The 23,910-nt window shown below is 48.6% G+C and overlaps 1 protein-coding gene across 5 annotated transcripts in view; it reads left to right on the top strand.

Moving 5' to 3' along the window:
* Positions 1-23,910, top strand: part of CLPB (caseinolytic mitochondrial matrix peptidase chaperone subunit B) — a 156,056-nt gene that overhangs the window by 109,142 nt on the left and 23,004 nt on the right. For 4 of the 5 annotated variants that reach the window (XM_053670747.1, XM_053670746.1, XM_053670749.1 and 1 more), the window contains exons 7-9: positions 7,783-7,897; positions 17,412-17,489; positions 18,679-18,734. In XM_053670747.1, coding sequence (XP_053526722.1) covers positions 7,783-7,897; positions 17,412-17,489; positions 18,679-18,734 — 249 coding nt within the window. The remainder of the gene's footprint in view (positions 1-7,782; positions 7,898-17,411; positions 17,490-18,678; positions 18,735-23,910) is intronic. The other variant, XM_053670748.1, reaches the window with a different exon arrangement.

The raw sequence follows: 23,910 nt of genomic DNA, 5'->3' as shown, positions 1-23,910 counted from the left end.
CATTAGTCCCAGGGAAGCCTTGGAACTGTGAAAACCCTGAGGTGGCTTCTCATCCTGCCTGGGAATTCAAGGAAGGCTTCTTGGAAGAGCTGTCAACTAGCAGAACCTCAATTAAAAGCATACTAGCCTTTATACCTATACATAATTCCTATTAATATTTTAATTATTTACAATAATAGCAGGTACCATTTATCTAGTGTATGCAGGCACTATGCCAGTGCTCCAATATATATTTTTTCTAGTCCTATAATGAATCTATGAAGCAGTTCTGCCATTTTACAGATGGGAAACTGGAGCTGAAAGAAGTCAGGTGACTTACAGAAATCGAGTCATGATAAGTAACTATTAAGATATAAATCAGAGATTTCCTCTTATGATACAGTATTTACCTTTTTCTGGATCATACCTATATATGTTTACATAGATGGCCTTTTAAAACCCAGTTGATAGCTTACTATGTACTTGTATTCCAAGGATCTCAAACTGGCAGCCATGTTTTATTTTGCCAACCCATCCAGAATTTCTAAAAATGGGAATGTAATTCTTCAGAGGTTAGAACGTGGGCTCTAGCCACGGGTCTTCCCATTCCCTATTGTATGTGTTTGCCTGTCAGACATTTATATTTCCTACTTGGCTCTCAAGGTTTTTGAGTTATGATCCTAGGTCCTTATTTAGAATCTGCTTTTTTTTTTTCATTTAATGTTATTTCTTGAGATTTTCCTATTTTAAAATTATTCATTAGCCTAATTTTTTATTTCATTCTGCCTTTTAAAAGGTGTTATTTATATAAAATCGCTGTCACTTTAATTGACCTAAATGAGTTTCTCCTCACTCTTGGTTTACTCAGTTCTCTTGGCATCTGTGCAGAGGAGCCCCCACGGGGGCCCCCAAGAAGGTCCGGAGGTGGGTGAAGCGCAGCTCCTGTCCCCTGGGCTGGCCATCTGGGAGAGGAGCACAGGGAGAGGCAGGCGCTCCCAGCTTGGATACCCACAGACTGGCTTGTGCTTTAGGGGAGGGGTCTACACGGAGTTTGTGGGGCTCCAAGAAAGCCCAGATCTCCTCCAGGCAGAATGACCATGTCAGGCTTCGTAGAGAAGGTAGCCTGTGGTCTCACTTTGAAGGGTTTCCCTAGATGGAGAGCTTAATACTTAAAGCTTAGACCGTTTTCCTGTCTTAACTAAGTGACGAAGGAGAGGTAGAAATATATCTCTGTGCACATGATGGCAGATAAAACAAAAATATGGAGAGCTGTTCCATGATGAATATTCAGCTGAGGGGGATGCGCTGGTGCCAACCCACGTCTCTACTCCCAGATCCTCACTCCACCGAGACTCACGAGGAATTTATTGCTCATTTTAATCACACCCAGAGAATGAATTGGCAGGAATATTAGGCAGATAGACCTATCATATATATTTTATTTGCATATCCCAGTGACAGAATCACAAGCACATTTCCTATCTCTATATTTTTTCATTTGCTTCAGGGGTAGCTGGGGATGCAATACTCCCCTGGGCCCCCATTCAAGGCTGCAAGCCTGGGTGCTCCCACAAGAACTAAAGGAAGCTTTCCAGGAAGGAAGGGGTGAGGCTTGCAGGAGGGTAGGATGGTTATGTTCCTTCTGGTTTAGGGTAAGGAGAGACCCCTCCCTTCCCTGCCCAGCCTCTACCCTGCTGCACGTCCTGGAGCCAAGCCCCGTGCTTGGCCCTGGGGAGATAAAAACACTGTCTGGCCTGCATCACAGCGCTCTGTGCTTTATGGGGGCAGTTTTTTGCATTCTTTTGTTTTAACTTCTTGAAAACTTTTTATTGAAATATATTTGTACAAGGTGTACACATTGTAGGTGTACTTCTCAGGGTAGTTTCACAAACTACATACACCTGCCCAAGAAGGAAGCAGTTACACGCTCTCGGAAGCCCACTTCATCCTCCCTTCGTGTCATTCCCCATCCCCCAAGGGCGAGAATTATTTTGACTCATTTTAATTTTATTTTTACATAATTTCAACAAATAGTGCACTGAATTCCTATAAACCCTTCATCCAGATCACCAGTCATTAACATTTATCACACTTGCTTTATCACTTACATATGCATAAGTTCCATATATAAAGGTAGACTTTTTCTGAACCATTTGAAAGTAAGTTATACCCATCATGCCCCTTTGCCTCTCAATACTTATATGAATTTCCCACAGAACAATAACATTTTCTTATATAACCTCAATACAGTCCTCAAAATCAGAGCATTGTGTTAATACTGCCTTGACATCCTAATGAGTACAAACTGGTTATTTTGTGGACTGTCCCTCAATTTGGGTTCTTCTAATGTTTCCTTATAATTCAACTCAGATTATGCATTTCTGGCAAGAACACTGTCTGGTGTTTATTTTCAGTAAATTTATTAGGTAGTCCTGTGCTAAAAGTAAAGATACGAAATTTGTGTGTTAAGTCTCGTCCCCCTAAATAGACCCTGAACTCCCTGAAGGCAGGGCGCAGGTCTTATTTCCAGGGTGGAAAGTGCAGGCCCAGGAGCCAAACTGTAAGGATTAATGTCTGTCTCTGTTACTTGCTGCCACTAGAACCTTGCTCTAATTTGCTTTATCTCTTGTATATTGAGGGATGAGCTACTCAACTTCGTTAGGTTGTGAGCATTAGAACAGCTTAGTTCCAAATCAAGCAAGACACACCCAAAGATGCTAAAAACAGTGAGTGGAAATTTGAGGAATAACCGGATATTCACATAGTCTGAGTCTCACCCCACAAGATACTTATTAATTACAAAGGGAAAAATGATAGCAGAGAAACCTGGCCCAGACCACCTTGACCAAGTGACCAAAGTTAATGTCACCAGTTACAGGATGCAGTAGCATCAGGTGCCTTCTGATCAGATGCACTGAGTGAGAACACTGATTTTCTCATTTCAGCCCCTGCTTTCCCCTCTTAGCCATTTCTCAGCAGTCTTTTCTCTGATCAACCCAGCTATTTGCAGAGGAGTGACATGACCTGATTTACGTGGAATCCAGGATGCTGACATGGTGGTCACTGGGCAGCCGGAACAGATGCCTGCCCTGTGCCCAGCCTTCCTCTGCAGAAGCGTGTACTTTATGAGCTTGTTCAAGAGACTTTCTTTTTTAAAGAGAGGGGAAAGGAGGGGTAAAGAGAGGGAGAGAAACATCCATATGGAGAGAGAAACATCAGTGGTTCCCTCTCATAAGCACCTCCAACCAGGGATTGAACTCCCAACCCAGGTGTATGTCCTGACCAGGAATCAAATTGGTGACCTTTCAGTTTGTGGGACAATGCCCAACCAACTGAGCCACACCAGCCGGGGCTCAGGAGACTTTCAGGTCCCTTGGGCGCCTCTCTCATCACCTGGTCTCCTCTCCCATCTGTTCTGCATCCCCTGGGCTCCTCTTGTCATCATTCCCCCCACTCGGGTTTCTTTTCATCACATCCCTCCATCTCATCTGTTGCCCCCTGGTCCCCTTTGTTGGCCTCCCTTCCCAGCTCGCACTCTGTGATCCCCAGCTTCAGGGCACGGTAGAAGCCCTGCCTATGATGTGAGTTGGGGTTGGAATCAGGAAGGTGGGGCATATCTGAGCCTGTCCATGAGCAGCCAGTGGGCTCTGTGGCCCTGAACTCCCATGAGAGGCAAACTGCAGCTTGGCCTCTTCTCTTCCTCCTCATACCTATCCCATACTTGCCCAGAGTGTCATTATACCTACCACCCCTGTCCCAGCTACCCTCTCAGTGAGCACACTGTCAGGTTCATTACCAGACCCGCTCCCTAAGAAATACCCAACAGTAATGGTGGCTGACATACCCATCTTCTCCCTGTAACCCTCCCCTACAGACACACTCAGTCCAGCTGCCCACCTCTAAGCAAGCCCAAGGCTTTGCCTTGGCCTCCTAGCACTTTCCTGTAAATGCACTCACAGCCAGGAGGGGTGCCATATTAAATCAAGAGTGATGGAAACCAGCGGCCGTGATTATCCAGCCAAGATGTAGCATAGGGAGCTGGTTGCTGCTGGCTCCAGGTGAGGGCTTCTGAAGCTAATTGCATATGGCTTTTATTAAGAAGATGATCACTCCCCCACTCCTGCTGTCCTGGGTGGCTTCTTCCTAGTGCCTCTCAGGCCAGTACCCTCTGCTTCTGTAAGCTGGGTTACCTGGTTATCTTCTCTAGTGGAACCCTGTAAAAGCATGACCTTGACCTTAGTGCCTGTAGCCTTCTGTCCCATCTCCTCAAAAAGCCAGGAACCACAGTAGCCCACATCTGTGGAGTCTTTCCCAAGTGCCTTCTCCCATTCTCCTCTCTCTCCTTTCCCAAGAAAAGTATATAGAGACCAAGTACTTTTCCTGGGTTCTTCCACTGGCTAGAGTTTCACAAGCCCAGGCTCATAGTTCATGCCTTAAAAAGTAATTAATTAAACACTTTTTTCCCCACAAAGTCTGCTAAGCATTAGGAAAAGAACATGAAACAGTAATCTTCTATGTGGTTTAATTCCAGCTTCCTGTACATTTTTGTCTAAAATTCTGATGCATTTTCCGAAGTTTTTCTGAATAGATATTCAGTGATCCAAGCCAACAGAGAATCAGTACATGCTCAGATTTAGGCCATAGGTTAAGTCTTTCCCGGAACCATCTAGAAAAGTCCTGAGAAACCAGCTAGATCATGGTGTAACCTTTCCCTACCCTCACCCCCATAGAAGTCAAAGACCCTTTCCCCTTGCCCAAGAAAATAGCAGGAATTCTAAGATACCCTAAAACCATGACACTGAAGAAGAGTTACAGGACATAGAAATGTTTCCCTGCAGAAAAAAAAGGAGGCCATGGTGATTGCACCCAAACCAGAAAAGAGCAAGGAGAGTCATGTTAGGCTTGGCCGGCAGCAGAGGAAAGGTACGTTCTGTTCTGCAAGGCGCCTCAGAACAGTGGGTGGAAAGTACCTAGAGGCACAATTTCCTACCATGTGAGGACAAACAGTAGAGCCCAGTTGGTGTTGGGACTGTACCCTACTGGGTTCCTATGGGAAGGAGTCGGGGGCCACTTCTGGGGCAGTGGGGGCATCCAGGCGGACTTGGCTTCTGGCTTCTGCTTGAGCCAGAGCACCTCTTCTTTTTATGTACAGAGCTTCATGCAGATTAAATTAGTGTAGAGGCCTCCCAAGAGCCAGCTACTGTGCTCTCCACTTGAGTCTCTCACGTACCGCTTCTACATACACATTCACTGTGCGCCAGAGACTCTGCCCAGTGCTTTGTATGCATTATCTCATTTAATCCCCACCAGCGTCCCACAAGGATCCTGCAAGGTAGGTACCAGAACCATCCTCATGTTAGAGATGAGGAAACAAATTCAAGGAGGTGAATTAAATTCCCCAGGGTCAGCTAGCTAGTAGGTAGATGAGGGGAGGTTTGAATTCAGGTCTGTTGGAGCAAAGCTTTTTGCCACACGCCTTGCCCCAAACTTCAGATGGAGACAACTGTGAGAATTAAATATGATGCTATGTACAAAATGCTGAGTACAGTGCCTGGAGCACAGCCCTGAGTCCACAAATAGCAATTACCTCCCTCCTTCAGCTGGCAGCACGTATTGACTCCTTCCATGAGCCAGGCCCTGCTAGGTGCTGGAGCTATAGAGGTGAAAACACATACAGCCTTTGTCACTAAGGACTTTATGGACTAGTAAGGAGAGATAAACAGGCAGTCAAATAAGTGTTCCACAGGGCCCGGCGCAGGCACAAAGCCTTACAGCAGGCTCCTCAGACAATGGAGTATTGAAGCAGAGATCACCAAGGCACTAGGGATGGGTGGGGATGGAAGCAACTTTTGTGGTGAGGGAGCAGTATGAGCAAAAGGCCTAGAGAAGAGAGTACCCATCACTGGGGGGAAGCGAGGAAAGAGGCCCAACAAACTGTTGGAGGCCAGCCTCCATCACTTCGAGCTCCTCTGTGGTCCGCCTGACTGCATGCCGGCCAGGCCACTGGCCAGGGCTGTACCAGCCCGTCTGCGTACATCTCACCATCAGCTCTCCAGCCGAGTGGACCCGAGTGCTGAGAGGAGCTGGGTGGGCAGGGAGGAGGAGGAGGAGGCAGATATATGACTGGAGTCGTCAGAGCCAGGTGATGTATGTGGCGCCTGAGGGAGCTGCACGGTGACACTCTGGATTCCAGCCGGCAAGCGTTGCTCCGCTGGGATTGGCGCCGAATTATTGCTCCATATGAAACCCCGGGACTGATGGGAGCTTTCAGTTACAGACTGATAGCAACAACCAAAATTGGATTGTTTGCTATTTATTTTTTTTAACTTCTGTCAAGGTCACTACTATAACAGGAAAACACTGCCCAACCAGTAGGTATTTTTCATCCACTCGCCCACAAGAGCAATCTGCAGCCACAACTTTTGTGACAGGGCCTTACCTTGGCAGCTTGCTCTCTGGAAATCTGCTAATACTGTAGGGGTCTGAGGGGAAAGGAGCCCCCTGAATTCTCTACCCCAACACCTGCTCCCCGCCCCTCTGCCCTGGCTTCTGTTAAGTGCTTTCTCAGGGGGCCCATGCGTTCACCCCTCCCTGCCTGGTCTACGAATAATCCCATAGCTTCCACCTGGCCCAGTGCTCCAGCTTCTTGAAATCTCCAGTCTCCCAGAAAGCACCCCCAACACTTCCCACATGTTACGTACGTACCCTTTCCTTCTCCGGACTCCTGCACCGCCCAGTCTAGCTGTTAATTCCTTTTTCTCTCTGTCGGCACATTCATTTTTGCAGACATTTTTCTTTTCACGGATCCCTCTACTGTGCCAAGACTTGTGCTAGAAATAGCAGCAAGGAAAAAACAGTGCCTGCTCTCAGGGAGCTCGTCGTTGATTTAGAGTAGGGTTTTTTTTTTGGGGGGGGGTAGCGACAGGCACAGGGCTAGAAACGGACAGGCATGCTCTGGAACTGTGAGGAAAATGGTCAGTTCTGCCTGGAAAATATTTGTGCACAGACCCTGCCTCACTTCCCCTGCCTGACTTTGACCTCCCTGACGGCAGGCCTGGCTTTCTCCTTCCTCACAGTGCGAGACCAAGATCAGGGGCTTCTGCCTTTACAAAGCGGACCACATGCAGGGCCCTCACATGCCAGGCACGCAGCATCACTGGCACCTCCCAGGAGGCAGAGCACAGTTCTCTTCCTTCTCCCTGCCCCACCTTTCCACCATGGCATGAACAGGGCTCAGCACATGGCAATTGGTGAATAATCGTGTTTAATTGAAATGCAGTATCATTGAAGTGGAGGGTGTTCATAGCTCTGGTTGAAAGCCAAGGAGGGTTTCAAGAGGGTAAGTGGAAAGGGAAAGGAACCTATATTTGTTAAGCACTTTCTGCACACCAGCCGTGATGCCAGGCACATTATATAGGTCATCATATTTAATCCCTGATTAATAGGTAAAACTGAGGTGAAGTAACTTGCTCCAGGTGATAAGTACATTTTGTAAGTGATATAACAGGGATTCAAACTCAGGTCTTCTGTCTGACTTTAGAGTCAAGGGTTAATTTAACAATAGTACGTACTTTACTAACAGGATGAGCCAGGACCCCTGGACAGTGGCCATCTGAGGTAAGGAGATGGGGTGAGGGGTAGAATGAGAGGACAGAGGAAGGACTGGGCCTGCAGCAATCGTGAGCCAGAGCTGTGCATCCTGGCCCTGGGGAGTCGGGTCTCTGTTTCGAGATGGGGGACAGAAGGGAACTAGGACCCCCTTGGGCCCGGCATTCCTGAGCGACCTTCACTCTCTCCCCGCAGTATCAGGAGAAGCAGCGGAAGCGCGAAGCTGAGGAGCGGCGCCGATTTCCACTGGAGCAGCGGCTGAAGGAGCACATCATTGGCCAGGAGAATGCCATCGCCACAGTGGGTGCAGGTGAGTATGTGAGATGCTAGCCAGCACCAAAAAGGGCAGGGGAATGCACAGTCTGCTGCAACAAACTGTACATCCTGCTGTCACCGTGCTGAGGAGGTGGCTAATAGTGTTACAACGTCTGGAGTGCTTTCTATTAGGCATTAGGAAAAACTCTTTGCATATGTTCTATCATTTAATCTTTGTAGCAACCCTGTGAGTTTGCTAAGTGAGGAAGCTGAGACACAGAGCACTTAAATACTTGCTGAAGGCTGCTTTTCCTATATTTACAATTTAACTCGGCTCTTTAGCTGGTCCACTATTTTCCATGTCCCCACTTTTCAGGTAGGGGACTGAGACCCAGAGAGAAACGGGAGCTTGTCCATAACAAGTAACGTAGCAGCTGAGCCAGAACTAGAACCCCCGTCTTCTGCCACTGACTCAGTTTTACATAAAACTGAACAAGTTTTGAGTGCCTTCTTCTCCACCCCAGAAGCTCTTATGTCTCATACTTTGACCCCTGGGAGCCATACTACCCACTGGTATAACCAGTAACCTAATGCCCCTCTTACCCATGCCAACCTTACTGAACCAGGTACATGACTCCCTCGGGGTGACACTGCAAGGGCAGAGGAACCCATGCCTGGTTTGGAGGATGGGATGTCCCCCAGGGCAGTGGTTCTCAAAGCATGGTCCGTGGACTAGTCTCGTCTCTGCCCTGTGAGACCTCATTAGACATGCATAGCTCAGGCTGCACCCAGACCTATGGAATCAGAAACTAGAGATGGAGCCCAGCAACCCATGTTTTAACAGGCTCTACAGGCGACATGGCTGCTCAGCTGAAGTCTAAAAGCCTCCATCTTGTCTCCGTCAGTCCCCCTCACGTGTGGCTTAACTTCAAATGTTTGGTCGCACCCTGTGTAGTTCAGCGACCGCCAGGGACAACACCAGGTTCTGTTCACAGATGAAGGAGGCAGCAGGCTGAAATTGTGGTGCCCCTCTGGGATAATCCGGGTGCCATTTTCAGCCCTAGGAAACCAATTAGAGGAGTAATTGGAAAATGAAGTTGGTTGTCCCTGTGATACACAGAGCCCAGCCTGATCTTCATCATCCTCACATACACCAGCGGGACTCATGTGACAGCTGTGAGCCCCTCATCAAGGGCTTGACCCCATCAACAGATAAAAGTAGCCCAATGACCAGAGCTGTCCCACCAGCAAGAGGTCAGCCAGCTGCCTCCTAGAACACACCAGAGCCAGGGAAAGCTTTGTTTGATGTATAAGGCCTGACTGCTCGGGCCCAAACCACACCAGGCTGCCCTTTCGGGGCCAGATATAGACATCCACCCTCAATCACCCCCTTGGAAGTGGAAACCTCCCACTTATTTGCCAACATTGTGTGTGAAGTGGAGGGAGGGGAGACCCTGAGAGCTCTCGGGTTGGAGGGAGAAGGAGCAGCCTGTGGGAGAGATAGGTTACCTGGGCAGAGACCTAAGACAGCATCTCCTGCTGGAGCCTCTTGTCCATTTGGGTCAGAACTACCTCTGCCGTCGTAGTGTTTTCCCTCTGCTTCTTACACAGCCCTTTCCCAGCAGGCTGCCTGCTCCCTGACCTCCTGCTTCTCACCAGCTTCTCAAGCCCGTTGGATATGTAGCTCCCAGAAGCAGGAGTTAAAGGAGTGGGGGACACTGAGATGGAAAGAATTTGACCAGCCCAGGGCTTAAATAGCAGGTCAGCACTTACCAGCTGTGCCATTCAGGCTGTTCACGTAGCTTCTCTGAGCATCAGGGTCCACCCCTGTGGACTGGGGAGCCAGATCCAGACTGTCTGACTACAGAGCACGTGCTCTTCCCAGTGTGTGCCAGTCAGCCCTGAATAAAACCTAGTCTCTGTCCTGAAGATGTTTACCGTCTAGGGTGGGCTGCGGTGCTCTTTCTGCCAGGCCCACAGCTGTTTCCTTCAAGTTGGGACCCATCCTTAGTCCTGGCCCTAGGCTGGCCTCTCTCCCTAGTCCTACAGTTCTCCGCTGCCCCACCCATCCTTGTCCTCTTGTCGTGGACCCAAGCAGGAGTAGATCATTCAGCTCCCCATCTCCCAAGGGCTGTCAGAATGCCTACCCTGAGAGCTTCTGTCCAGAGCTCCACTCTGTCGCCCAAACTGTGCCTTGGGTCAGGAAGGCTCTACTCCTTGTCCTCTGGTGTGTAGGTTGACCCTGCTGTGGCGCCAGTGACCCCAGAAGAGACAGAGGCTATTGGAGTCTGGGCCATGTGTGGGGTTGGTAAGTTAGCACCTCCATTTACAAGGCAGTACCTATGTGCCCACGGCTAGAAGCCCCGAGGCTAAGGATCACATTGATAATGGTCAGATAATATTCAGCCACCCATTCACGTGAAGCCTGAGACACTCTCTGGGTCAGCAGCCTCCCTGGGCCCCCTAGACTAGTGTCATGTGTGTTAGGAACTGGTTGGGTGGCCCTTGCCACCCCACGGGTGCCATGATGATGGGCAGCCAGAGAAGTGCCGCAGAATGAATTGATTTGATAAATGGCCATTTATTACCCTCTCGAATTGGCTGAAACCAATTTCGGTCACATCAAACCCTGGTAAGTGCTGGGATATTGATTGGTGCAAAGTAATACAGTGAATTTATCAGTGTGATCCCCAGCTGCAGGGCTTCTAGCAAGCCTGGTGCGCAGTTACCACCTTACAAATGGGGGAGATGACACACCAACCCCTCACCCTGGGCCCCTATGTTCTCTCTGGTCTTCTAGGGTCACTGGAGCCAAAGCAGGACCAACCTACATATAAGCCAGAGCCTTAGTGTTGAAAGCAAGGCTTTCCTTCCAGAATCCAGAGCTGTTCTTGGTCACGGGGTGAAGGTGGAGGCCTATCCCATGGGGCAGACCCCCTGGGAGTTCAGAGCTTCTGTTTCCCACCATCTTCCTCAGAAAGGCAACCAGCTGAGTATCCAACACTTTCACAGCTGGACTCCGCCCCTTCTCCAACCCGTCCACCTCCTGTGTTCCTACTTCTGTAAAAGTACCACTGTTCCTAGACTCCTAAACAGAAACTTGGATTTTTCCCCTCCCTGCCCCCTCACCCCTTAAACCCCATTAAGTATCAATTTCTATTCTTCTACCTCTTAAATGTATCCCAAACCTGGCCTCTCCTCTGTTCTTAATACCACTGCTCCACCTCAGGCCCTTTGAAGCACACAGTCGCTGCCCCGCTGGTCTCTCTACCTCCTTTCCTTCCAGTATAATCACTTCTCCCCAGCCAGAGTGCACGTTGTAAAACCCCGCCTGTTTAAAATCCTTGAGTGGCCATTGCTGCCATAGCCCGGCATACAAGGCCCACCCCTACTGCGCCCACCAGAGGTGCCACCAGCCACGCCAGCTGCTTCTGCTTCCCTGCACGTGCTGTGTTGGTCTCCTGCCTGCATTTGTTGACGTTGCCCTCTGTGCGGAATTCCATTTCTTCTGGCCCGTTCCCCACCCCAGCCCTGCCTGTCTCCCACACTCCGGCTGGCTTTTACTTAGCCTGACTCGGACCAGGAACAATAATAGACTGGGGACTTCTGAAGGCAGAGACCACGACTGAAATGTTTCTGTTTTCCTGATTCCTGGCACAGCACTCTGCTCAAAGTAGATGCTGAGTGCCGTTTGTTGAATTAATTGGATATGGTCCCTTGTCCGTGTCTGTGATGTGCTCTGAGAAAAGAGAAGCTGTAAGCCTGCTTTCTAGTAGTCCACAAGCATACTGGGAATGTGACTGTAGCAAAATAGTTCATTATAACACCCATACTACTTGACCTTGGGTGTACAGGATATTCTCCAGACTTGGTCTGAGCAGCCTCCTCAGGGCAGGTCAGTTAAACACCCGGAAACTTCCCTGTGGCTCGCTCTGACTGGAGGCTTGTCCCTAACACCTGTTGCACCTGGTCCCAGTTGACTTTGAAGCCCTTGAACTTCCTCAGGGAAGCTCTGCCACCTTGACCACTCTCCCTTGCTGCAGTTGGGCCCGAACTTAGACTCTCAGCATCAACCATGTGGCACATGGTGGGCACACGCTTCTATCTCATGCTTCGTTTCCCTCTTTGACTAATCTGAAACTCTGATCTTCCCAGGCCTTGTATCTTCCTGCACCCTCCCTTGGAGTCCTGTTTCCCAGTCATTTCTGAGTGGTGGAGTGGCAGTGATTAATGTAGAAAGGTGCTTGTAGTCCCATCTGCACACCTCGCCACTTCAGACGTCTCTCCTGCGCCCCTGCCGTTCTCCTTATCTGGATGGCCCCACCCTTGCACTGGCCTGCTGAGACACTCAAGACCGAGAGCTTCCTGTGGACACCGTTTATCCCTGCACTTACCACAGGGCATGAGTTTGTATGTCTTTCTCCCTCCAAAGGGCAGCAGCTACCTCTCATTCAGCTGTTTCCCCAGGGTTGGGCACACAGGTGTGTAAAACGTCGTTGAACTCCAGTGAAGGAAGTCGTAGTCCGTTTGATACTCTGTTTCTCCTCAACACAGATTCTCATCTCAGCCACTTTCTGGAAGCATCTTCCCTCCGGCAGCACCTACCCGCAGTGTGTGCGCGCGTGTGCACACACGCAGTGGGTGGGCTCGGCAAAAACCGTCCTTTGCATTTTTAATACATCGACTCCTCAGTGCGTAGCAACAGTCTGCCTTTAGACAGATAAGCCCTTAAAGACCAACTGTTCTCTCGCCGTCCTCCATTCTCAAGGCTCCCGTGTCCACTCAGTCAGCAGGGACTTCAGGGGCACGTGCTGTGCTCCTGGAACCCGCAAGCTGTAGACAGGAAGTTGCTAATGAGCATTCAGGTGACTCAACCAGGAAAGCCCCCTGAAGAACTGGCTCCCCTAGGAGATGCCGCAAGCACGGAACACCAGGTCAGGTTAAAAAAATGTCCCCCACTAGATCACTAGAACATGCCAGGAAGGGTCAGACTGCCCCAGAACCTTGAGCTGACAGACACAAAGGCTGAGATGGCAGGAGGAAACAGCTCTTTCCCCCTCCGTTTGGCTTTGGGCACGCTGGGCCTTCCCTTCTGGAATGACAGTCCGGCTCTCTCCCCCGCATTATTCAGGCACAGGTGTCAGTCAGGCACCAATGGCTCTTCGCACACTTCTCCCAATGCTCTGTCCCATTTGCAGCCCCTGGTTTTCATGGCCACGTTCATCAAAAAGATACCTTATTTTAGGGGTTTTTTTTTGTAGGTGCCCCAGCACCCAGCACAAAGCTTATTTGCTGAACAAATAGATATGCTCCCTGGAGAAGGGTTAAGAAGAGAAGAGAGACCTTTTCACCCAAGGGCAGTTGTAACCATCGGGAGCCGTAAAAAGACTCTTAGGTTCAGGCCTCACTTTTCTCTATAAAATGGGAGTTAAGTATCTGTTCTTTCCCTCTCATGATTCCAAAAAGACTGAGCATTAATTCATTAAGTCAGCAAGCATTGTAGCAGTTAGGCTATTCCCAGAGGCCCCTCCGAAAATAGAACTCCAGGCACCTGCTCCCACAGGACGCACAGTGAGATTGGAGCACAAAGGCCCAGGCGGTGAGCCCCGCATTCTGCCCCTCTGTGAGTGCCATTCTCCGTGTCTGTGAAGTGGAGGTGATACCTACTTCTCAGGATTAATTAAGGACAGAGATATCTGTAAAATACCAGAGCTGGTGGCTATGGCCAGCTGCTGCTGCTATGACTACCATTATTTTTACTCTTGTTATTATTTTACTTCCTGCAACTTACAGAATGCTTTTGTGAACATTACCTCATTTAATCTCGTGTGGGGCTGACTCAGCATGTATTGTATTACCACTTTCTAGGTGAAGAAACCGAGGCTCTAAAGAAATAAAAGTCAATCAGTTAGTAAGTGGCAGGGTCAAGGCTCCAAACTAGACCCTGTAATTCCTACCCTCTCCACCCTGCCACCCCGCAGACGAAGACAGACCAGAGCAAATGGGCCCTGGGAGTAATGGGGCAGGCATGGGATGGTGGAGTTCACTAAACAGGGTTGTCTTGGATCCTGACCAGTGTGTCTCGGTTGGTTGAGTGTGTTCCACAAAGCAAAAGGTCCCCAGCTCAATACCCGGTCAGTGCATTTGCCTGAGTTGCCGGCCTGGACCCCAGTTAGGGAGCGTGTTTCTCTCACACACCAGTGTTTTTCTGCCTCTCTTTCTTCCTCCTTTTCCCTCTCTCTAAATACAAATGAAAATCTTTTAAAAAAATAGTTATGGCAGGCAAGTTTTGATATAGTCCATTAGTAGTAGACATGGCCAGGTGCTTTGCTAAGGGGAGGACCCAGCAAGGAGGCACTGGCCCTGCCCCGCGTGTGGAGAGAAACCCAAGCCTGCTTGGAGCTTCCAGGGGTGAGACCAGCCAATGCAGGAGGAGACACTGGCATCATCTCAAGCCCAAGAGCATAGTTCAGGGGACAGGGGCTCTTGAGACCCCGTGTTGAACAGCTCCTTCAGCCAGACAGCTTTCAAGGTGAGGCAAAGGTATGAGAAGGGACTGGGGCTGGGACAGGCAGGCGCCTTTCCCTGAATTCCTCGAAAGCCAGCCACAGCTGCGGGATAAAGCCCAGGGCCTTTATTTCTTTACCTGTGGAACCTTGAGCAGGTTATCTAACTTGTTTGCACACACTGCCTCACCCGTAGAGCAGGAATCGGTTTCCCTGCTCTGCCTGCCTTGTAGATTCCTAAGGAGGCACAAATGAAGTTCCGTCTACAGAAGTTCTTTAGAGGTCGTGAAGTGTTAGCAGAGTGAGATGCTGCCTTTGCTGGTTCACAGTGAGAGCACCAGTGCCTGTGGTCACATCCCGTGTGGGCCTGTGTAGGTCTCGGTCTGTCCAAGACCCTGCCCTGGCCTGAGAGGGCCCTCCAGGCCCTCAGCCACCCTGCCAGCTGCACCCCCTGGCACCCACCTTCCCCGGTCCTTCCTAGTTGCTTCCATTTTTCATTCTGTCGGATACCATCTGCTTGGCCGTTTTTCTCTCCAGATATTAGAAATATCCAGAGTTGTAATTGTTTAATGGTTGGCATTTCGCCTGTTTCACAGGGGGCCGAGATCAAACCCACCCCAGACTCATGCCCTGGGTCTGTCAGAATTGACCAGGGACAGCTGTGCAGTGGAGTCTGCCTGGCATTATAAAGAGCTTTCTCCCAGGTGCATTATTAGAAAATAAGGAGAAAAAGATGGCCCCGGGCATAATCCAATTCCACATTCTCCGTGGTGTGTTTGAACTGCATCACCCAGCACTGTGCAGCTCTCGGAGGGCTGGGTAGCTTCCCTGTAAGAGAAGTCCAGATCGGCACCTCAGGTACATGACACCTGGGGAGCCCTGTCCCCCACCCCAAACTCCAGCCCCTTATCTAAATGATACCTGAGCGGTTCTCCTTTTCCAGATGCCCCATAAACTGAGCCCAGTTTATGCTCAGATTCTTTCAACATAGAATCTCAATTCGGCCAACTTCTGGAAGAATTTGACTCTTCCAGATGATCCCTCTCATCACGTGTTTGCAAAAGTCTACCAGGGGTGTCACACTCATTTTCACCGGGGCCACATCAGCCTCACGGTTGCCTTCAAAGGGCTGAATGTAATGTTAGGACCGTATAAATGTAACTACTCCCTAACTAGGGGCAAGGCGCCCTACATGCGGCCCCTCCTGGCATTTTCAGGGAGCGTCTCCCAGGCAGGCAGTGGCTAGTCTGATGTCCATGAGGTTGCACAGTTTCCATCTGTTTCTGCTGAGGCCAGAGCTAGAAAGTACTTAAATTAGCAGCATTGGAGATTAAGGTGAGAAAGATCACAGCATGGACCTAAACTCCTAGTATCAGAGAGCTTTGTAATCTGACCCCACCCACCACTGCTCGTGGTCATTCCTGTCCCTCCACATCTGTCGTCTGGCCACCTTTGCCTCTCCACATGCCACCCAGCCTCCATGATGCATCAATCCTGTCTCTTCCAACAAAGCATTCCTTGGCTTCTGTAGCTTTTTTAAAAAAGAAAAAAAATATTTTTATTTATTTAATTTGTATTTTATTACTGATTTTTGAAAGATAGAAAAACACCGATTTGTTGTTTCACTTATTGCACTCATAGGTTGATTCTTGTGTGTGCTTTGACCAGGGATCAAACCGGCAACCCTGGCACATTGGGACAATGCTCCAACCAACTGAGCTACCCAGCCACCCAACCACAGGGGTCATATCACACAGCATAGTATTTAAGAACTTTACACCTCAAGACTGCAGACACATCCCTAAGACCATCAACTCTTTCTCAGTTGACTTGATTCCCAGGCCTTGCCCTCTGACGTGTATCCCTGTACTAATATTCCCCTGGCTCTCTGGGGACCAGACCATACATACTGTTTCATCTGCAAACTAACCTTGGCATTGCACAGTGCTGTCCCCCGCTCACTTCTGTAACCATTAACACAACCCAAAGTGATACTTACTTTTTAAGCAGACGTATGTGACACAAAAGACCAGTTTAGAGAGAGAAGCAATTCTACTGTCTCTATCAGTCAGCCAGTCATCTAGCTTTGTGACTTAGACAAGCCTCTTTATCTCTTGCCTCAGTTTCCTGTTCAGAATAATAAAACCAAGAACTTCTTCTTGGGGTGTTTGTGTAGGTCTTGAGTAATAAAATGTTGGTGATTTTTCCAACTGTGCCCAGTAAATAGCATGCAGTAAATGGTTCATTTTCTGATGGCTCTGCCTCATTCTGTCTTCTGCTTTTATACTTGAGTGATGCTTCTGAGTCTGATTCTCCCACTCGGTACTTGGGCATGTAATTTCCTTACCTTTAAGCATAACCCTTGATTATGTACCTCCTCCTGAAGAGGAGAGGTCAGCTCTCATTTCAGCAGAGCTGTGCCCCTAGGGGACCCAGTACAGATCTATCCCGTCCCGCTCACACCCAGAAGCCATGGTTAGTGGAAATGCTAACCAAATGGCTCACTCTTCCATGCCCTGAGCTCCACGCTACCTTTGACTGGCTTCCAGAAAGCGTGTCTGACTATATTTCTAGACCAGACCTGGGTTTCTCCAAATAGTGAAGAGGCTAGAGCTCACACTCCATATCCCCAGGGACCTGCTGTGGGCTTTCACCTCTCCCACTGGCATAGGAGGCAGGCCAAGTTCCCCACCAGTGGTAAGTAGATGGGTAACCAGCTGAGAGTTAAAGTTCTCTCGAATTCTCCTTCACCAACCCCCCACCGCCTTCACCTCCATTCACCATCCACCCGCCTTTCAGTTTCCCTGGCAACGCTGAGTGCTCATCCTGGAAAACTTTATCCGAAATCTGCTCTGGGCAGCTTTCCAAATCCATGCTAACCTGATTAGGTATCTCTAGGGGCCTTGCCAGCTAATCAGATTAGGCAGCACTAATGGTAGTGAGGACTTTGAGTGGGCGCAGAGCAGTAAAACATATTGTATACTTAGTGATAATTATCCTGCCTTTTGTGTCATTGATTTATCTGCCTCCCTCCCCATCCACTGTCTTGTGTGTTGGCCGTAGCAATCCGGAGGAAGGAGAATGGCTGGTATGACGAAGAACACCCTCTGGTCTTCCTCTTCTTAGGATCATCCGGAATAGGTAAGGGGAGCAGATCAGTCAGTGAGAAAGAGGAGCTAGGGGCGTCCCAGCTACTGTGGGCCATGGTCAGGCTCCCCACCTCTAGTTCAACTCCAGCTCCTAGTACAACTGTCTCCAAATTATGGAGCCAGCGAAAGGATCATCTGTCACATTAAGAATAGCTGGAAGGATGTCCCTCCCTCTGGAAGCTGGGGTGCAGGGCCTAATTCACCTGGAGGATGAGCCTTCAGGGCCTAGTAGCCTTGCTCCAGCCACTCCACATGCTCCGAGGCTGCCCTTTGCATACAATTAAATCAGTTCCACTGCCCAGCATAGCAGCCTTACTCAGTACGACCTGAGACATAACCTGCTAGAAAGCCAAAGAAAGTCCCTGATGGCAAATCAGTGGGCGCTTAGCGAAACTAGTTACAGTAAAATGGGTTGGGTATTTTTCTAGCCAGTTGGACTGAGACACTCTCAACCCCTCAAGCTCCCTCAGCTCCACCACCTCCTGCCGTTGTCTGGATGGAGAGTTTCATGCATTCTCTTACCTCCTTTCCCCTTTCAGCACTTTTATGGGTTTAGCTCTCCCTCAGGTATAAGATCCACAAAAGTTACTACCACCTCGCCATGATACTGTAGAACTTGACTTCCTGTACTAGATAGTGACTTCCAAAGGCTTCATACCAGTGACCCTTCAGAGCCACCACTTTGGTTTTGACATTCCCTCTTTAAATTACAAAAAGAGTCCATGAAGCCTAGAAGAGGTCCCCCCTACCTGTAATTGGTCTGTGGCTCCAGGCCTGGCTGGATGGCAAGATCACAGGTGTGCAGAGGCACGCGGTACAGTGAGCCGTGGGGTCAGGGTGCTGCTAGAGAGGCAGGGTTTGTGCTGAGCTTCAGAGGACACGTCGGCTCTAGATTTTGAGCCAACCTCTCACTCTTAGGATGCCGCTATAGAGAAACACCTCAATCCCTGTCCACAAAAAAAATCTAGATGCAATTCAGACTGGTCCCCTTTGAGTCCCCTTGATTCTGGTCCCCTTAATTTTTTTACTGAGTTTGGGAGAGTCACTGATCCTGTCCAAGACTCAGCATTTTACATCCATAAAACTTTATTTTCACTGTCCATGCATTTCTAATATTCTTTCATTCCGGGAGATAGTTACCTGGTCCTAACCCAATTCCTCTCCCTTTTTTTTCTTACTAGGCAAAACAGAACTGGCAAAGCAGACAGCCAAATACATGCACAAAGATGCCAAAAAGGTAAGGGCTGGGACCTTGGGCCTGACCTTCAGACCACTGAGACCTTGACACTCCTGCTAGCCCAAAAAACCCCAGGCTCCCTGAATCTGGTGATAGCCAATCAAAGAAATTGGCCCGAGCCCATGAAGCAGGCCTCACCTATGTCCTCAACTTGGCCACCAGTTGCTTCAGGAATTTGGGCAAGTTATCCAACCTCTGTGTACCTTAGTTTCTTCATCATTAAAATAGGAAAAACACACCTTTCTTGCCCTGACTCTTGGGGCACTTGGGAGAACCCAGTAAGATTCATCCATATGATATTTTCAGGCATCTACTCTGTGCCTGGTATTATACTAGTTCCTAAAATATATATATATAGTGTTTATTCAGACATTCTCCCTGCCCTGAGGAACTCAGTCTGCAGAAGACAACAGCTTTAGAACTGTGACATTTCTGTGCATCAAGGCCATGCCAGAGGGAGTCTTGGGGCCTGTAGGAGAAAACAAGTAGGAATAAGAGGATGGCTTACTGCTTCTTTCTATCCCACATAAGCTTTAAAACAGGGTTCTCCTATCTAAGCTGTGGGGTGGTCACAGCCCCCTTTTCCCCAGATGCAGAGCCCTGTATTCTCCACAGGAGAGGACTGGCCCCGTCTCTTGTTCAAACCCTGGTTTTCCAAGGCTTGCTCAGTTTGACTTCCTAGGCTGGCAGGCAGTGCTTTCATGCAGAGAGAACAGTCCTTGGAGACTGCAGAAACATTTTATTGAAGGCCAAACACTCTTCTTCCTACCAGCTTCCTCACTGGGGAGGCTGAGGTCCCCCTGCTCCCACCACCAGAGGTTGCCTGCGACCCCAGGTGCCCTTGCCTCATTTCTGTGGAAGGCCTCCCCATCTGAGGTGACAAGAATTGTGCAGGCCTCACCAGTCAAACGATCCCAGCAGCAGACCCCTGAGCATCTCCTGTCCTGCTTCTAGCCCAGCTACCCCATGTCCACCTTCCTGAGGGCCTGGCAGCCACAGAAACAAGGCGGCTCAGGCGGTGGCCTCCTGAGCTGCAGCCATAGCCTCCTCTGCCTGATAAGTAGCCGAAGCCTTCTAAGCCTCCCTGGCTCTACCAGTAGCTGTGCCTTACCTCAACCAAACTGGGAGCGGACCCACTTGACAGGCAGGCAGGCAGGCAAGAAGCAGCACATGACATGCTAATGTGCCCCAACTGAAACAGCATTTTTAAGACTATTCATCAGGTTGACAGCGATTGAAACAATTAGCACTCTGGAAAGGGCCATAAACTAACAAGACTATCAGGGAAGATGCAGTTACGGGCAGGAGCCACCTGATTAGGGATGAAGAATTCTGAGTGTTTTAATTTTAATACTGTCAGAAAGGTTAATATTTAATTACAAATTATAATCTCCTTATCCGAGCTCTCCTAATGTGTCTTCATACAACTCATACACACTGGAAGCAGGAGGAAAGTGTCTGCTGACTTGCTGGTGTAGAAAGGAGAGGGGCTTGTGAGAAGACTGGCGGTGCGAGCCGCCTTTCAGCGGAAGCACCAGTCCCGTTGGAGGCACGCTCACCCGGTGCAGCGTGTGCTGATGGCGTCCTCTGCCACCTGGCCCTCCCAGCAGAAGGAAGCAACGTCATCGCCGCTCGGAGGCAGTGGGCTAGGCGGTCTGGGTTCTGAAACCAGTCATCCCTTGACACAGATTCTAACCCTGCCTTCACTGGCCCTCAGCAGGTTACTCACCCCGCTCCATTTCAGCTCTCATCTCAGAGTGAGGCTGTCTGTTGCCATCCCTGTGGCGGTTATGAGCGTCAGATGAGCTCAGGCTGTAGCACAGAGTAAGCGCCTGTCCCCTTGTCTCATGTTGATTCATCACCTCATACTTTCCACAAGTACCCCATCCACTGTCCTATTTCATCTTTGAGACAAATAGCATGGATGCTGAATTAGGTCTACTTTTCAGATGAGAAAACAAACCTACAGCATTAAGGAGTCTGTCCAAGGTCAGTTGTTAAAGGGAAAAGTAAAATTAGAATCTAGTCTCTCAATTCTTCTCTCAAATATTATTGTTCTCAGATGCAGTAGACTAGATTGTAGACTTGTCAGTTTGTCTCCTGTCACATGGAGAGATGAGAGACATGAGAAGCTCTATAACCGTTTATGTATTTTACTTTTAAGTCGTAGGTAGTGACTCTACAGAACTCCTGATTACTGAATCTGTTTCAGCGTAGACATCTGCTGGCCAGGTAACAGGCATGTTTGAGGCCTTCTAAATCCAAGAGTCCTGTACTGTAGGCAGTCTAACCAGGGTGCCTGACACTGCCAGGACCCAAGGGGTGCTGTGTGAGAAGTGTCATGTACAGGGCACAGTGTTAAAGTGGCCTGTGTGCAGAAAGGAGCACCAGCTTGGGAGTTGGTGACTTGAATTTGAGTCTGGCTCTCTGATCTTTAGTTGCCTCATTCGTAAAGAGTCAGTGGTTCCTCCAGACCTGGCTGCTTCACAAGGCATTGTTTCTATGATTTCTTTATCAGGTCTATGAGCTTACTTTTTCCCTGGTTAACCCTTACATTCCTCCCAGATTGAGCAGCTTTATTAATGCCTATAATTAGAGTTAATAATCCTTGAGAAAGAACCTTAATGCTCTTCTGCATCTCATCCTGAAACAGGGTGGTGGAACCGTAAAGGCTTGGAGTTGCATGGCAGTACGACAGAGGGGTCAGAGCAAGTATCCCCACTCTGCACTACTCCGTGGGGTTGGCTGGGATCTCTGTGTACATCGGTTTTCTCTTCCATAAAATCAGCCTATCAGTAATGGTGCCTGTCTCGCTGATTATGAAGGTTAACAAGATAATGAGCCTTGGCTGGTGTAGCCCGGTGGATTGAGTGCAGGCATGTGAACCAGGGGATCCTAGTTCAATTCCCAGTCAGGGCACATGCCTGGGTTGCGGGCCAGTTCCCAGCAGGGAATGCACAAGAGGCAACCATACATTGATGTTTCTCTCCCTCTCTCCTTTCCTTCTCCCCCCTCTAAAGATGAATGGATAAAATCTTTTTAAAGTTTTTTAAAAAGATGATATAAAATGCTAAACACCATTTTTAAATATATTTTATTGATTATGCCCTTACAGTTGTCCCATTTTCCCCCTTCATTCCCCTCCATTCTGCACACCCTCTCCCACCCACATTTCCCCCTTTAGTTTATGTGCATGTGTCATAAGTTCTTTAGCTTCTACATTTCCCGCACTACTCTTACCATCCCCCTATTTTCTCCCCACCGTTTGTGTTACTTATTCTCTGTACCTTCTCCTTACTTTTCCTCCTCCCACTCCCCTGTTGCTAATCTTCCATGTGATCTTCATTTCTGTGGTTTTGCTTCTGATCTAGCTGTCCTCTTAGTTTGCTTTTGTTTTAGGTGTGGTTGTTAATAACTGTAAGTTTGCTGTCCTTTCACTGTTCATCTTTTTTATCTTCTTTTTCTTAGATAAGTCCCTTTAAAATTTTATATAATAAGGGCTTGGTGATGATGAACTCCTTGAATTTGATCTTATCTGAGAAGCACTTTATCTGTCCTTTCATTCTAAATGAAAGCTTTGCTGGATAGAGCAATCTTGGAGGTAGGTCTTTGTATTTCATGACTTGGAATACTTCTTTCCAGCCCCTTCTTGCCTGCAAGGTCTCTTTTGAGAAATCATCTGACAGTCTGGTGGGAACTCCTTTGTAGGTGACTGTCCCCTTATGTCTTGCTGCTTCTAGAATTCTCTCCTTCATTTTAATCTTGGCTAATGTAATTATGATGTGCGTTGGTATGTTCCTCCTTGAGTCCACCTTCTTTGGGACTCTGAGCTTCCGGGACTTCCTGGAAGTCTATTTCCTTCGCCAGATTGGGGAAGTTCTCCTTTATTTTATTATTTGTTCAAATAAGTTTTTCACTTGTTGCTCTTCCTCTTCCCCTTCTGGTGCCCCTATAATTTAGACGTTGGAACATTTAAAGATGTCCTTTGAGGCTTCTAAGCCTCTTCTCATTTTTTTGAATTCTTGTTTCTTCATTCTTTTCTGTTTGGATGTTTCTTTCTTCCTTCTGGTCCACTCCATTGATTTGAGTCCCAGTTTTCTTTCCATCACTATTGGATCCCTGTGCATTTTCCTTCATTTCACTTAGTGTAGCCTTCATTTCTTCACCTAATTTGCGACCAAAATCAGCCAGTTCTGTGAGCATCCTGATCACCAGTGTTTTAAACTGTGCATCTGATAGGTTGGCCATCTCTTGGTTGCTTAGAACTATTGTCTCTGTGGCTTTGAGCTGTTCTTCTTCTTGAGCCATAATGTTTTGGTCTGTTTGTACCTGTTACGTATGAGGGGCGGAGCCTTAGGTGTTCACCAGGGTGGGGCAACCCAGTCACTGGGTTGTGATGCTGTATGCGGAGGTGGGGTCAGAGAAGAAGCAATGGCACTTGTTCTGCTCTCTCTCAGATTTCAGTCTCCTCTGCCACTTCCCACAAGCTGGCACCTTTTCAATCAGTGCGTTTAGGCTTTATTTTTCGTTGCTAGGGCCCTGGGTCGCACTGTCTGTCTTGCTGCCCATTTTTGCCTAGTTTATCTGCGCTCGAATGTGTGAGCGTGACTGCGGTCAGCCCTGTGCCACCTGCACTCCCGGGTCTGGCAGCCACCGCCTTTTCCTGCTGCGATCCCTCTCCGCCAGCTGCCGACTCCACCTCTCTTACCGGTCTGGTTAAATGGTTGTTGGACTTCCATACAGTTCAATTTTCTGTCTGTTCTGGTTGTGTTTTTGTTTCTAAATCTTTGTTGTCCTTAATTTCGGTTGTGGGAGGAGGCACAGTGTTTCCACCTATGCCTCCATCTTGGCCAAAAGTAAAACACCATTCTTGGTACATTGTAAGCAGTTGGTACCTATTGGAAATTACGTCATTATCATTGCCTTACCTCTATATAACCCTAAGCTAAGATCATATGAAACTTAGGAAAATCATTCCAGTCAAGAAAATAAAAACCCTGAGACGTGTTTAAATTTACTTGACAATTTAGTGAAGCAGTGAGGCAAGAACCCAGATCACTTGACATAAGCAAGCCCTAGTCTATACTGCCTGTGTCCTAGGACAGTGACATCGAGCACAACACTCAGAACCCTTCGGAGGAAGACTGATCGATAGAGCAGCAGATATGAGGCAGTA

This window comes from Artibeus jamaicensis, unplaced genomic scaffold, assembly GCF_021234435.1.
Source record: "Artibeus jamaicensis isolate MK-2021 breed Jamaican fruit bat unplaced genomic scaffold, CSHL_Jam_final contig_64, whole genome shotgun sequence".
Classification (NCBI taxonomy): Eukaryota; Metazoa; Chordata; class Mammalia; order Chiroptera; family Phyllostomidae; genus Artibeus; species Artibeus jamaicensis.
This window is presented reverse-complemented; position numbering and strand designations above follow the sequence as displayed.